The sequence below is a fragment of the Artemia sp. Qi Xiang Cuo genome, chromosome 21 (genome assembly GCF_049724085.1).
Source record: "Artemia sp. Qi Xiang Cuo chromosome 21, ASM4972408v1, whole genome shotgun sequence".
NCBI lineage: Eukaryota > Metazoa > Arthropoda > Branchiopoda > Anostraca > Artemiidae > Artemia > Artemia sp. Qi Xiang Cuo.
Genome location: NC_142814.1, coordinates 44,333,124 through 44,347,283, shown reverse-complemented (window position 1 = coordinate 44,347,283; position 14,160 = coordinate 44,333,124). Strand labels below are relative to the sequence as shown.

At 31.4% G+C, this 14,160-nt stretch overlaps 1 protein-coding gene across 1 annotated transcript in view; it reads left to right on the top strand.

The window, feature by feature from the left end:
* Positions 1-10,917, top strand: part of ArfGAP3 (ADP-ribosylation factor GTPase activating protein 3) — a 62,770-nt gene extending 51,853 nt beyond the window's left edge. Inside the window, exon 10 of the mRNA XM_089107182.1 lies at positions 10,726-10,917. Coding sequence (XP_088963308.1) covers positions 10,726-10,743 — 18 coding nt within the window. The 3' untranslated portion in view covers positions 10,744-10,917. The remainder of the gene's footprint in view (positions 1-10,725) is intronic.
* The last annotated feature ends 3,243 nt before the right edge of the window (positions 10,918-14,160 follow it).

The following is a 14,160-nucleotide window of genomic DNA, read 5'->3' as shown; positions in this document are numbered from 1 at the left end:
GGATTTTCTAAAAAAAACTTAACAGCAACAGTAGATATCCAGCAACAATTTTCCTCTCAACTTTTAAGGGACTTTCTAAAAAAAGAATTAACAACACCAGCAGATATCCGGCAACAATTTTCCTTTAATTTTTTAAGGGATTTTCCAAAAAAAACTTAACAGCACCAGCAGATATCTGGCAACTATTTTCCTTTCACCTTTTAAGGGACTTTCTAAAAAAACTTAACAGCAACAGTAGATATCCGGCAACTATTTTCCTTTCACCTTTTAAGTGAATTCCTAAAAAAAGAATTAACAGCACCAGCATACATACGGAAAAAATTTTCCTTTCACCTTTTAATGGATTTTCCAAAAAAAAAAAACTTAACAGCACCAGCAAATATCTGACAACAATTTTCATTTAACATTTTAAGTGATTTTCTAAAAAAAAACATAACAGCAACAGCAGATATCCGGAAACTAATTTACTTTCAACTTTTAAGAGACTTTCTAAAAAAAACTTAACATCAACAGTATATATAAATCAACAATATTAATTTCACATATTAATGTAATTTCCAAAAAAAACTTAACAGCACCAGCATATATCCGGCCACTATTATCCTTTCACCTTTTAAGTGATTTTATAAAAAAACATAACAGCACCAGCAGATATCCGGCAACTATTTTCCTTTCACCTTTTTAGGGACTTTCTAAAAAAACTTAACAGCAACAGTAGATATCCAGCAACAATTTTCCTCTCACCTTTTAAGGGACTTTCTAAAAAAAGAATTAACAGCACCAGCAGATATCCGGCAACAATTTTCCTTTCACCCTTTAAGGGATTTTCCAAAAAAAAAAAACTTTAACAGTACCAGCAGATATCCGGCAACTATTTTCCTTTCACCTTTTAAGGGATTTTCTAAAAAAAAAAACAACTTAACAGCACCAGCAGATATCCGGCAACTATTTTCCTTTCACCTTTTAAGACACTTTCTAAAAAAAACTTAAAAGCAACAGTATATATACATCAACTATTTTCATTTCAACTTTTCAGTGACTTTCCAAAAAAACTAACAGCACCAGCAGATATCCGGCAACAATTATTCTTTAACCTTTTAAGTGATTTTCCAAAAAAAACTTAACAACACCAGCAGATATCCGGCAACAATTTTACTTTCACCTTTTAAGTGACTTTCTAAAAAAAACTTAACAGCACCAGCAGATATCCGGCGACAATTTTCCTTTCACCTTTTAAGGGATTTTCCAAAAAAGAATTAAAAACACCAGCAGATATCCGGCAACAATTTTCCTTTCATTTTTTAAGGGATTTTCCAAAAAAAAACTTACAGCACCAGCAGATATCCGGCAACAATTTTCCTCTCACCTTTTAAGGGATTTTCCAAAAAAGAATTAACAACACCAGCAGATATCCGGCAACAATTATCCTTTCACCTTTTAAGGGACTTTCTAAAAAAAACTTAACAGCAACAGTAGATATCCAGCTACAATTTTCCATTCACCATTTAAGGGAATTTCCAAAAAAAAACTTAACAGCACAATAAGATATCCGGCAACTATTTTCCTTTCACCTTTTAAGTGTATTTATAAAAAAAAAACTTAACAGCATCAGCAGATATCCGACGACAATTTTCCTATCCCCATTTAAGGGATTTTCCAAAAAATAATTAACACCACCAGCAGATATCCAGCAACAATTTTCCTTTAACTTTTTAAGGGATTTTCCAAAAAAAAAAACTTAACAGCATCAGCAAATATCCGGCAACTATTTTCCTTTCACCTTTTAAGGGACTTTCTAAAAAAAAAACTTAACAGCACCAGTAGATATCCGGCAACAATTTTCCTTTCATCTTTTAAGGGATTTTCCAAAAAAAAACTTAACAGCACCAGCAGATATCCGGCAACAATTTTCCTTTCACCTTTTAAGGGAATTTCTAAAAAAAACTTAACAGCACCAGTAGTTATCCGGCAACAATTTTCCTTTCACCTTTTAAGGGATTTTCCAAAAAAAGAATTAACAACACCAGCAGATATCCGGCAACAATTTTCCTTTCACCTTTTAAGGGACTTTCTAAAAAAAACTTAACAGCAACAGTAGATATCCAGCAACAATTTTCCTCTCACCTTTTAAGTGACTTTCTAAAAAAAGAATTAACAGCACCAGAATATATACGGAAAAACTTATCATTTACCATTTTAATGTAATTTCCAAAAAAAAAACTTAACAGCATACGCAAATAACCCGCAACAATTTTCCTTTAACCTTTTTTGGGATTGACTAAAAAAAACATAACAGCACCAGCAGATATCCGGAAACAAAGTTACTTTCAACTTTTAAGAGATTTCTAAAAAAAACTTAACAACAACAGCAGATATCCAGCAACAATGTTCCTTTAACCATTTAAGTGAATTTCCAAAAAAAAAAAACTTAACAGCACCAGCATATATCCGGCCAAAATTTTACTTTCACCTTTTAAGGTATTTTCTAAAAAAAAACATAACAGCACCAGCAGATATCCGGCAACTATTTTCCTTTCACCTTTTAAGGGACTTTCTAAAAAAAAACTTAACAGCAACAGTAGATATCCAGCAACAATTTTCCTCTCACCTTTTAAGGGACTTTCTAAAAAAAGAATTAACAGCACCAGCAGACATCCGGAAACAATTTTCCTTTCCCCCTTTAAGGTAATTTCTAAAAAAAAAAACAACTTAACAGCACCAGCAGATATCCTGCAAAAATTTTCCTTTCACCTTTTATGGTAATTTCTAAAAAAAAACATAACAGCATCAGCAAATATCTGGCAACTATTTTCCTTTCACCTTTTAAGGCACTTTCTAAAAAAAAACTTAACAGCAACAGCATATATCCGGCAACAATTTTCCTTTCATCTTTTAAGTGATTTTCCAAAAAAGAATTAACAGCACCAGCAGATATCCGGCAACAATTTTCCTTTCATCTTTTAAGGGATTTTCCAAAAAAAACTTAACAGCACCAGTAAATATCCGGCAACAATTTTCCTTTCACATTTTAAGGGACTTTCTAAAAAAAACTTAACAGCAACAGCAGATATCCGGCAACAATTTTCCTTTCACCTTTTAAGGGATTTTCCAAAAAAGAATTAAAAACACCAGCAGATATCCGGCAACAATTTTCCTTTCATTTTTTAAGGAATTTACCAAAAAAAAATTAACAGCAACAGCAGATATCCGGCAACTATTTTCCTTACACCTTTTAAGTTAATTTCCAAAAAAACTAACAGCACCAGCAGATATCCGGCAGCAAATATTCTTTCAACTTTTAAGTGAATTTCCATAAAAAACTTAACAGCACCAGCAGATATCCGGCAACTATTTTCCTTTCCAAAAAAAACTTAACAGCAAAAGCAAATATCCAGCAACAGTGTATATCCTGCTACCTTTATCAAAATACCCAATGCTCAGCTCCTTCCATCAAATATAAAATATGAAAAAATAAAATGGCTAAAAAAATAAATCACAACATTGTTGCATATTTTGTCTTTGTTCTGATCTGGATCTCTTCAGGTAACCAATTCTTGGAAAAGTTTTGGTAAATGCCTCGGACTTGGGAACACAGGAAAGAAGATAAGCTATGACATCAAAGCCATCTGTCTTAGTCTATGGATTTAAATTGAATTCTAAATAAACTATAAATTCTAAAAAAAATTCAAAATTTTACAAATTTAGAAAAATAATGAGTTAGTTTATTTGACCCGGTATTGTAGATGTATGTTGCGAAATAATATTTTTGTTTGTTTAATTTTCGCTTTTTAGATTTTTTTATTATTAATTCATGGTAAAGCAGGCAGTTGTTGTTTTTCGGATCTATAGAAATTTGTAAACAAACGAGGGGCAAAAAAAAGACTAGCTAATAAATATTAAATTTATGCATAATATACCTGCTTTTATCCTCTTATTGAGAAGTTCAAATCCAGTGTAGCCTTGCTGGGACAGAAGGGTGAAGATAGTATTAATAAACTAATCTGATTATTTAATTAATAAAAATTAATAAAAAAAATATTTAAATTAAATCGAAAAAAATCAGTCCTAAAAAAGACAAATAATATACATATTATATGCAAATGTGTGATATTTGAATTTAAATTTTGATAAACGATTGAACTCCGCATTTTAAATTAGCCACCCTCCAGCCTTTCTTCTAAACAGTTGGGAGTTTGGGAAAGGGCTCGGATGAATTCATTTATAGAATTCAGTGTAAATTACTGTCTTTCGGTCAAAAAGTAGATTGGTGATGGGGAAGTTAGTTCTTTTATGTAGTCAAATTAATTTATATAAAACATAGTTGAAACAAATTATTACTACTCCTACTAACTTGTCACTCCCGCACCAAGCACCCATAGGACCAACATAGCTGTGCACGCTTCTCCTTCATCCCAATATATGCAAAGCTTTCCTCCTTACACCTACCCAAGAAATTTCAATTTCTCTTAAATCCTTTCTTACGACCTCTTCCCATCTCATTCAGGGGTGAACTGCTTTTCGTTCGGCCCTAGATTTTTTGCAAGGACGATTTTTCGTAATCTGGTATCCTCCATCAGCAGAACATCTCGTAGCAAACACTCCCTATGTCTAATTATAGCTCTAGAAAGCGGGATAGAAACACCTGTTTCTAACTGTGTACTACGGGTATCTGAACTGCAGGCAATCCCTCCGGAAAACATCCAACAATTTATCCTCTGTCTTGCATAGCGCCCACGTTTCAGAACCCTGCTTTTCCACGGTCATCGCCGTAGCATTCAATGTTCTAATCTCGGTTCGCAGACCTATCTTCTTGTTCTTCCTAACTTTTTTCAACTGTGAAAAAAAAACACCCTGGGCCTTGGCTACTCTACTTTTAACATCTTCACCGCATGCACAATCTTCACTAAAAATACCACCTATGTACGTGAAATTATCAGGTTGATTGATCTTCTTTTTATCCAACATCATCTCTTCACCACCTTTTGTTCCTAGTCTAAGCGACTTAGACTTATCAACATTGGCATATTCATCTAAGACGTTTAAATTATCAACATAGTCTAAGTCTAGGAAAGTTTATATTTCTATTGATTCCATTCTCCTATTGCCTTTGCCGTGTTTCTCCGAACAAAGTCCATCAAAATTATCTATACAAACAGGGGTAGAAAGCAACTCTGTTTAACTCCTGATTCGAAGCAGAACCAGCTATTTCTTACCTTAGCCGCAGCAATGTTATTTTTTTACATATCACTAATCACTTTAATGGATTTCTTTGGTGTAGTATACAAGGATAGGATATTTGCTAAAGTTCTTCTATCAGCTGAATCAAACGCTCGCTCATAATCTGTAAAACTAAGGACTAAAGGTGTTTGATGACTCAGCCACTTCTCAATTATTAACTTAAGGGTGAAAATTTGGTCGACACATCCTCTACCCTCCCTAAATCCGCACTGTTCTCCTCTTAAACTTTGTCTACAGCACCTCTAAGTCTAAAAAGCATCATCATTCGAACTAATTTGTAACCTACAGGCTAATGCCTCAAAATTACTACATTCTTTCTTATACAGGGGTTTAATTAGGGGTTTCCTAAAATCGCTAGGTACTTCCCCTTTTTTCAAAAATCGTATTCATAATCTTCAGTAACTTATTTTTAGCCTCATATTCACTATATTTGAAAAACTCATTTACCACAATATCTGCACCAGGCGGCTTATTATTTTTTAATCCTTTTATTAATGTCACTAATCCTTCCTTCACACCCAAGGTGTCACAAACTTTTTCCTTTTCCTCTATATCTTTTCCTGTAACTTTATCCCGGTTTGGCAAATTCTCAAATTGTTCTGCCCATCACTCTTTAACTCTTTTATATCACTAATTGTTGTCCTGTCCCTGTCTTTAACGGGGATAAGTCCAGACTCCCTCTCAATTTATCAACATGCCAGTACAGTATTTTACTATTTACGCCATCTAGGTGCATCTTCCAGATCCTCGGCAATTGTTATCCATGGACTCCACTTCACACTTTTTTCACTCTTATTTTAATGCTTTCTCCACTTTCTTTACATTCTTCTTATTTTCATAATACTTATCACTCAGATAATTCTTATATTATTCTAATTAATATAAGAATTAATGAACCTAATTTGATATTAGGGTTAATTTAATTCCTCTATTAATCGAAGAGTGAAAATTTGGTCAACACATCCCCTCCTCTTTCTAAACCACACTGTTTATCTTTTAACTCTTTATCTACATCTTCGTTTCTAGGATTAAAAAGTATCATCATAGTAAGTAATTTACTTCCTATCATGTTAATGCCTCTATAATTATCAGGTTAATGCCTATATAATTACCACACTCACTCTTATCATCTTTCTTATAGAAAAGTCTAATTCAAGTTTTTCTGAAATCGCCAGGTACATCCCTTTTTAGAAAAATCATATTCATAATCACCAACAATGAATCTCTAATTTCTTAGGCACCATGTTTTAAAATTTCATTTACCACGCTATCAACATCTTATTATTTTCTTAATCTTTTTAGTGCCAGTGAAAAATTTGCAAAAAATTGTCAGGGAAAATATGACACCGAACAGTTTAAGAAAGTTCAGTTGTGTTTGTTAATCAACTGATTGTCGAAAAAAAGAGATAGTTATAATTGTGGTTCAATCCCGCTTTTTAGGGCTATAATAAGAGAAAGGATGAGATGTCTAGGACAAGTTCAGCGGATGAAGGATGACTGATTGCCAAAGGTTGTCCTTGTCGGCCAACCGTCTAGGGCTAAGCAAAAAGTGGGGTTTACGAATGTGGTGTGAAGAGGTTGTAATAGAAAGATTTAAGGGAAAAGGAAGCTTTTTGTGAGGGTATAAAGACAGAGGTTTTGAATAGATTTAGATGGGGAAGGGAGCTTGCTTAGCTGTTTTGGCCTCAGGCGTTTTGATGCTGCAGTGACTTGTAGTAGTAGTAGTAGTAGTAGTGGTGGTTTTTTAATCTAGCGTCGGAAATTTTTCATTTTTCTTCACTCAATTATTTTTGCTAGTTTATTATTTATTATAATTACTATTAATTATTTAGTGTATCCAAAAAGCCCTGGGTAGCCCTGGGTATAAAAGGGTAGTCTTCCTCTTGAATAGTAAGTGTTTCCCTAAAAGTAGCTTTCTTTGGCGGGGGAGGATCAAAATAGCGAATGTCCAACTTGAATGGCAACTCTTTCCGGGTCCATTGGCTTCTCACTCCTGCAAGTAATGACAAGTTATGCAAGGCAATTACTTGGGTGTACAGTTGGGGGGGGGGGATAAATATATCCCTTCCAGTTGTACATTCACATGGCTGCATTTTTACCTTTTTTCTGTTTTTATGATGTCCTGTTTGGTTCTTGCCTTTCCATTTGATGTTATATTTAACACACTTGATATTCTTATAATTATTTTTCATTTAGACTAAGTCAAAAGTTAGGGGATGTATGTGTATAGTCTACGGCATGTAACAAAATCAACAAGTTTAAGTATATATTTCTTTATTTTGTTTTTTCTTTTTTTTTGTGGCAAGTAACTTTATCTTTCTTTTGTAACTTTTCTGTATTTTTCCTTTTTGGCATATTTTACGGCATGTAACGAAATCAACAAGATTAAGTATATATTCCTTTATTTTTCTCTTTTCTTTTTTTGCCGCATGTAACTTTCTTTCTTTTTTCCTTTTTTTGTAACTTTTCAATATTTTTCTTTTTTTTTGCATATTCCACGGCACAACAAGTTTAAGTATATATTCCTTTATTTTTGTTTTTTCTTTTTTTTGTGGTATGTAACTTTTTCTTTTCTTTTTTTCTTTCTTTTGTAACTTTTCTGTATTTTTATTTTTTTTGCATATTCTACGGTATGTAACAAAATCAACAAGTTTAAGTATACATTCCTTAATTTTTCTTTTTTCTTTTTTTTTGCGGGATGTATCTTTTTCTTTCTTTTTTTGTAACTTTTCTGTATTTTTCTTTTTTTTGCATATTATACGGCACAACCAGTTTAAGTATATATTCTTTATTTTTCTTTTTTCTTTTTTCGCGGCATGTAACTTTTTCTTTTATTTTTTTCTTTCTTTTGTAACTTTTCTGTATTTTTCTTTTTTGCATATTCTACGGCATGTAATAAAATAAACCAGTTGAAGTATATATTCCTTTATTTTTCTTTTTTGCCTTTTTTTTGCTGCATGTAACTTTTTCTTTTCTTTTTTTCTTTCTGTTGTAACTTTCCTGTATTTTTCTTTTTTTTTGTATATTATATGGTATGTAAAAAAATCAACAAGTTTAAGTATACATTCCTTAATTTTTCTTTTTTTTGCGGCATGATACTTTTTCTTTCTTTTTTTTGTAACTTTTCTGCATTTTTCTTTTTTTTGCATATTCTACGGCACAACAGGTTTAAGTATATATTCCTTTATTTTTCTTTTTTCTTTTTTTGGGGCATGTAACTTTTTCTTTTCTTTTTTTCTTTCTTTTGTAACTTTTCTGTATTTTTCTTTTTTTTTTGCATATTATACGGCACAACAAGTTTAAGTATATATTCATTATTTTTCTTTTTTCTTTTTTTTGCGGCATGTAACTTTTTCTTTCTTTTTTTCTTTATTTGTAACTTTTCTGTATTTTTCTTTTTTTTTGCATATTATACGGCACAAAAAGTTTAAGTATATATTCCTTTATTTTTCTTTTTTCTTTTTTTGCGGCATGTAACTTTTTGTTTTCTTTTTTTCTTTCTTTGCTAACTTTTCTGTATTTTTCTTTTTTTGCATATTCTACGGTATGTAACAAAATCAACAAGTTAATTATATATTCCTTTATTTTTCTTTTTTCTTTTTTTTGCGGCATGTAACTTTTTCTTTTCGTTTTTTCTTTCTTTTGTAACTTTTCTGTATTTTTCTCTTTCTGCATATTCTATGGCATGTAACAAATCAACAAGTTTAAGTATATATTCCTTTATTTTTCGTTTTTCTTTTTTTTGCGGCATGTAACTTTTTCTTTTCTTTTTTTCTTTCTTTTGTAACTTTTCTGTATTTTTCTTTTTTGCATATTATACGGTTTGTAACAAAATAAACAAGTTTAATTATATATTACTTTATTTTTCTGTTTTCTTTTTTTTGCGGCATGTAACTTTTTCTTTTCTTTTTTTCTTTCTTTTGTAACTTTTCTGTATTTTTCTCTTTCTGCATATTCTATGGCATGAAACAAAATCAACAAGTTTAAGTATATATTCCTTTATTTTTCTTTTTTCTTTTTTTTGCGGCATGTAAATTTTTCTTTTCGTTTTTTCTTTCTTTTTTAACTTTTCTGTATTTTTCTCTTTCTGCATATTCTATGGCATGTAACAAAATCAACAAGTTTAAGTATATATTCCTTTATTTTTCTTTTTTTGCGGCATGTAACTTTTTCTTTTCTTTTTTTCTTTCTTTAGTAACTTTTCTGTATTTTTCTTTTTTTGCATATTATACGGCACAACAAGTTTAAGTATATATTCCTTTATTTTTCTTTTTTCTTTTTTTTGCGGCATGTAACTTTTTCTTTCTTTTTTTCTTTATTTGTAACTTTTCTGTATTTTTCTTTTTTTTTGCATATTATACGGCACAACAAGTTTAAGTATATATTCCTTTATTTTTCTTTTTTCTTTTTTTGCGGCATGTAACTTTTTGTTTTCTTTTTTTCTTTCTTTTGTAACTTTTCTGTATTTTTCTTTTTTTGCATATTCTACGGTATGTAACAAAATCAACAAGTTTAAGTATATATTCCTTTATTTTTCTTTTTTCTTTTTTTTGCGGCATGTAACTTTTTCTTTTCGTTTTTCTTTCTTTTGTAACTTTTCTGTATTTTTCTCTTTCTGCATATTCTATGGCATTTAACAAAATCAACAAGTTTAAGTATATATTCCTTTATTTTTCTTTTTTCTTTTTTTTGCGGCATGTAACTTTTTCTTTTCGTTTTTTCTTTCTTTTGTAACTTTTCTGTATTTTTCTCTTTCTGCATATTCTATGGCATGAAACAAAATCAACAAGTTTAAGTATATATTCCTTTATTTTTCTTTTTTCTTTTTTTTGCGGCATGTAACTTTTTCTTTTCGTTTTTTCTTTCTTTTGTAACTTTTCTGTATTTTTCTCTTTCTGCATATTCTATGGCATGTAACAAAATCAACAAGTTTAAGTATATATTCCTTTTATTTTCCTTTTTTCTTTATTTTTATATAGTACACGAGTATTTCTTTGCGCGGAATATTCTGTAGTATTTTAAAACATGTTAGTTTTTTATTAATTTCTTTTCTAGCCTTAGCTTGCCCCTTCTTCCTTTTCACTACATTTCTGATTTTTTCTTCTTCGGAGGGAGCCGTTTGAACCAATAAAAGGAGAAACATTCCTCAATTGTGTAGGTTTGAATAAGAAAACCATATCTCCATATCTATGCATTGATAGAAGAACTAACTGCTATTTGATATCAATACTTCTACCCTAGCTTCTTTTAAGGGAGTAGGGGAGTACGAATCTATCCAGAAAATATAAGGTATTAAAATTTATGAAAATAAATTCGCTGCGTCCCAACTTCATATTTTCGAACAGTAGATGATCGATTTTGCCATGTTTATCAAATCAAAAATAACAGCCCAAGTCCTTAGACTGTATAATCCATGCCTACTCCAAAGTATTTCTATTCATATTCCCTTGAAGGACAACATCTACTATTTGTTTTCTTTAATTTCAGGACAAATATGGAGTGTAAGCATCGGTGCCAGATAGAAGATGAAAAAGACCAGGGTTTAGTTTATTTTGAATTCTTTGCTTTTGGATTTCGGGCTATTTTTAATTGTTATTCTTAGTTTGATTGAAAAGAGTTGCCGCTTATATCATGTTTTGTATGATTGGACCTAATGATAAATAAATATTCTTGTCATTATCACTAAAATGGCTATATTATTGTTTTTTTTTGTTTTTTATTGATGTGGTTTTATTATGTGTTAATTAGGGGGTTCTTACAGGAAAATTAGGGGTATCCTTACAGGAAAATTAGGGGTATCCTTACAGGAAAATTAGGGGTATCCTTACAGGAAAATTAGGGGTATTCTTACAGGAAAATTAGGGGTATCCTTACAGGAAAATTAGGGGTATCCTTACAGGAAAATTAGGGGTATCCTTACAGGAAGATGTAAGGATAGGAGAAAGTATATTTTTCCAATTTCTTTTTTAAGATACAAAAAAACAATTATGTGACAAAATTCTAGAAAACAGCCTCTTAGACTACACTGCTTTTCTATTCGGAACTGAATTTTAAAACTTAAATAAATGAACCAAAAGAACTAAAAGAAACATGATATAAAAATTGTATTCCAGCTAAGTATGATTTGTGAATTTGGGGAGGAACGATCCAACGAACTATGAGATCTTTACTAAGTACTGGAAAAGATGTAACACCAGAAAACGAACAAAATGGTTTTTATCTAATACCACGTTTTTGTTGAAAATTTACGTCGGATGAACCTACCTAAATTTAGAAAATAGGCTCCAATAGACTGAAATTGCAGTAAATTTCTCTTGAAAAGAAATTTTAAAAATTTGAATTTTTGACTCAGCTGTGGCATATTATTCCCTTGATCTTCGAATTGTGTTGGGTATTAGGGAAACAGCAGAAACGAAAAATATTGTCTAGGGAGGGTTAGTAGAAACAGGAATTTTACTTATATCCTTCTCTTTTAAGTTATACCCGTTGCTATGAATTTTAGATTTTCATTTTATTTAATAAATCATTTATTTATTAACTATGGTCGTAAGAAACTATTCACTTAAAAAGCATTTTTTGAAAGAATCGACACTCCAGATCACAAAATATCTAGTCAAGGTTAGTACATTTTTTATATCTAGCGGGGGCTTATTTTAATGAAAATGCTAAGAAAAGGTAATATTAAAATTTTGGCTCCAATGCATTGGAAAACCAGCGGTGTAACAATTCTGAATCCTAACAATTTATATATTTACAATTATATTTTATATAATATGAATATAATATAATTTAAAATATAATTATATTTTAGAATGATGGATTGCCAAAGACTGTGCTTCTTACCCATCTTGGGCAAATAGCCTAAATAAATATTAGCCTATAAAATAGTTCCTGCTGAATGGGATGGGCAGAAGTCAAAAGAAAGGATTTCAAGGAAATTAGAACTTCATGAGATAGTTAAAGAGTAAAGTAATTAATAGATAAGGGCGGAGAGGAACGTGAACAGCTCGTAGGTCTCGTGTGGTTTGCTACTGCATTGAGATGTTAATAGTATTAATGTATAATAGTTTTATTATAATGTAATAATACTATTATTATATTATTATTATTTTAGTATTATTATTTATTCGAGTTTGGAAAGGAATCTGCCAGGATGATGTAACTTCGCCACCATTGTATGATAATAGTGTGGTTGCACTCCAGAAAAAGGCTAGAATTAGTTTTGTTATTAAAGGCTTGTACCTTTCCATACTCAATTACGCTGGCGATATCCTGAATTCAAGCAGAACTGTATCTTCTGCTGAGGAGAATTTTTCTGTGCTTAGTAGGGAGTGCTGCCAAAATTGGTTTCAATTTTAATGTTTCGAAGAGCGAGGTCCTTACTTTCGGAAAATCTGTTGGTGATGTTGGATGCGTACAGTTAGGAAATCAGAGTGTTTAATTATCTGTCTGTATTAAGTATTTCGGTCTTCCTATTGAGTATAGTGTAAAACGGCAAGGCTCTCCTTATCTCTCATCTAAGTGAGAAACTTAGAAAAGCGTTTGGTGTGCTAGTTGGCTGTAAAGCTTGCTAAAGCAGGCGTATTCTCGCCCGTGTCTACAACGCTTTTGCGGTGCATCATGTCCTCGCATTGACTCTATTTTGGAATTTGTTTACGGCGACTGATAAAAATACTGTTAGATCCGTATATTTTCGTTTCTCGAAATTTCTCTTGTGTGTACCCCTATGGGCTAGAAACAAAAGACTAGTGTCAGCCTAGGGGTTAACTGAGCGACTAACCGTGGCTGAGCTGCGTCGCTGTCGCTATTTTTCTAGGCTATATAGGACAAACAGCCTACATCCTGCTATGTGTTAGTATAAATATTGAATCTATTCTCGGTAGTATACTTTTTTTGTGTGTGTTCTTCTTTCTTTTGTTTTTTTTTCTTCATCTACTCCATATTGAACCCTTGTGTGTTTTTTTTGGGCAATAAAGATATTTATTGATTGATTTTTTTTGAATACTAATGTTTTTCTAAACTGGTTTTTGTCTCTAAAGCCTATTGAATGGAACAAGGGTGGGATGACTAAAAGGGTATGAACGGAATAAAATACTGAAGACCGGGAACTTGTTAGCTGTGTTGCACCTTGATATAAGAATAGCAGCAACAAAATTTCGCTAATGATCTTCGTCTGATGAGGATGTGGGGAAGGAGAATGCTTTAAATTCCTTGATTAACAGCTCGTCTGTGAAACAGGGCTAGTGCAATTGTTCATGGAATAATATTGTTAATGTTTTAATTAACTAAAAATGTTTATGCAACTGTGATGCGCTTTTAGTAAACCCTACAATTAAAATAAAAATAGGTAGAATTAAAAAGACTCTGTGCCATCAAAAAGCGTCATCGAACACAAGGGAAAGAAATATAACTGAACAAGAGAGGAAACCCAGAAGAACAAGGGGATCTCCAAAACAATCAACTTCGTCTTTACTTTTTTTGTACTCTCTTAATTTAATTTATGTACTTTACTTTATTTATGTACTTTACTCTTTTTGTATTCTCTTAATTTAATTTACATAATCTATCAGATTATGTATAGCTGTAAGCAAGGACACATCCAAAATTAATGTTGTGGGGGAAGGAGATTTTGCAATAAAAAATTTCTAATTTTTTTCGTATGCATTTTTTTATGATATTCCGATTTTTACTTTTTTTTCAGGGGGAGGGGCGTTCAAACCTCGTGCCCCCCCTGATACAGTCTTGACTTTAAGTATGGAAATTACATTTATTTATTTATCAGAATGGTTTAATCGACTTACAAACTAATCAGTATTTGGCCAAATTTTGGGAAAAAAATAAATTATTTTGGACAACATATATGTAAGGGTTTTTTTTTCATGGTTTTCTGCTTTAGAGCTAAATTTTCGAATTTGCAATTTA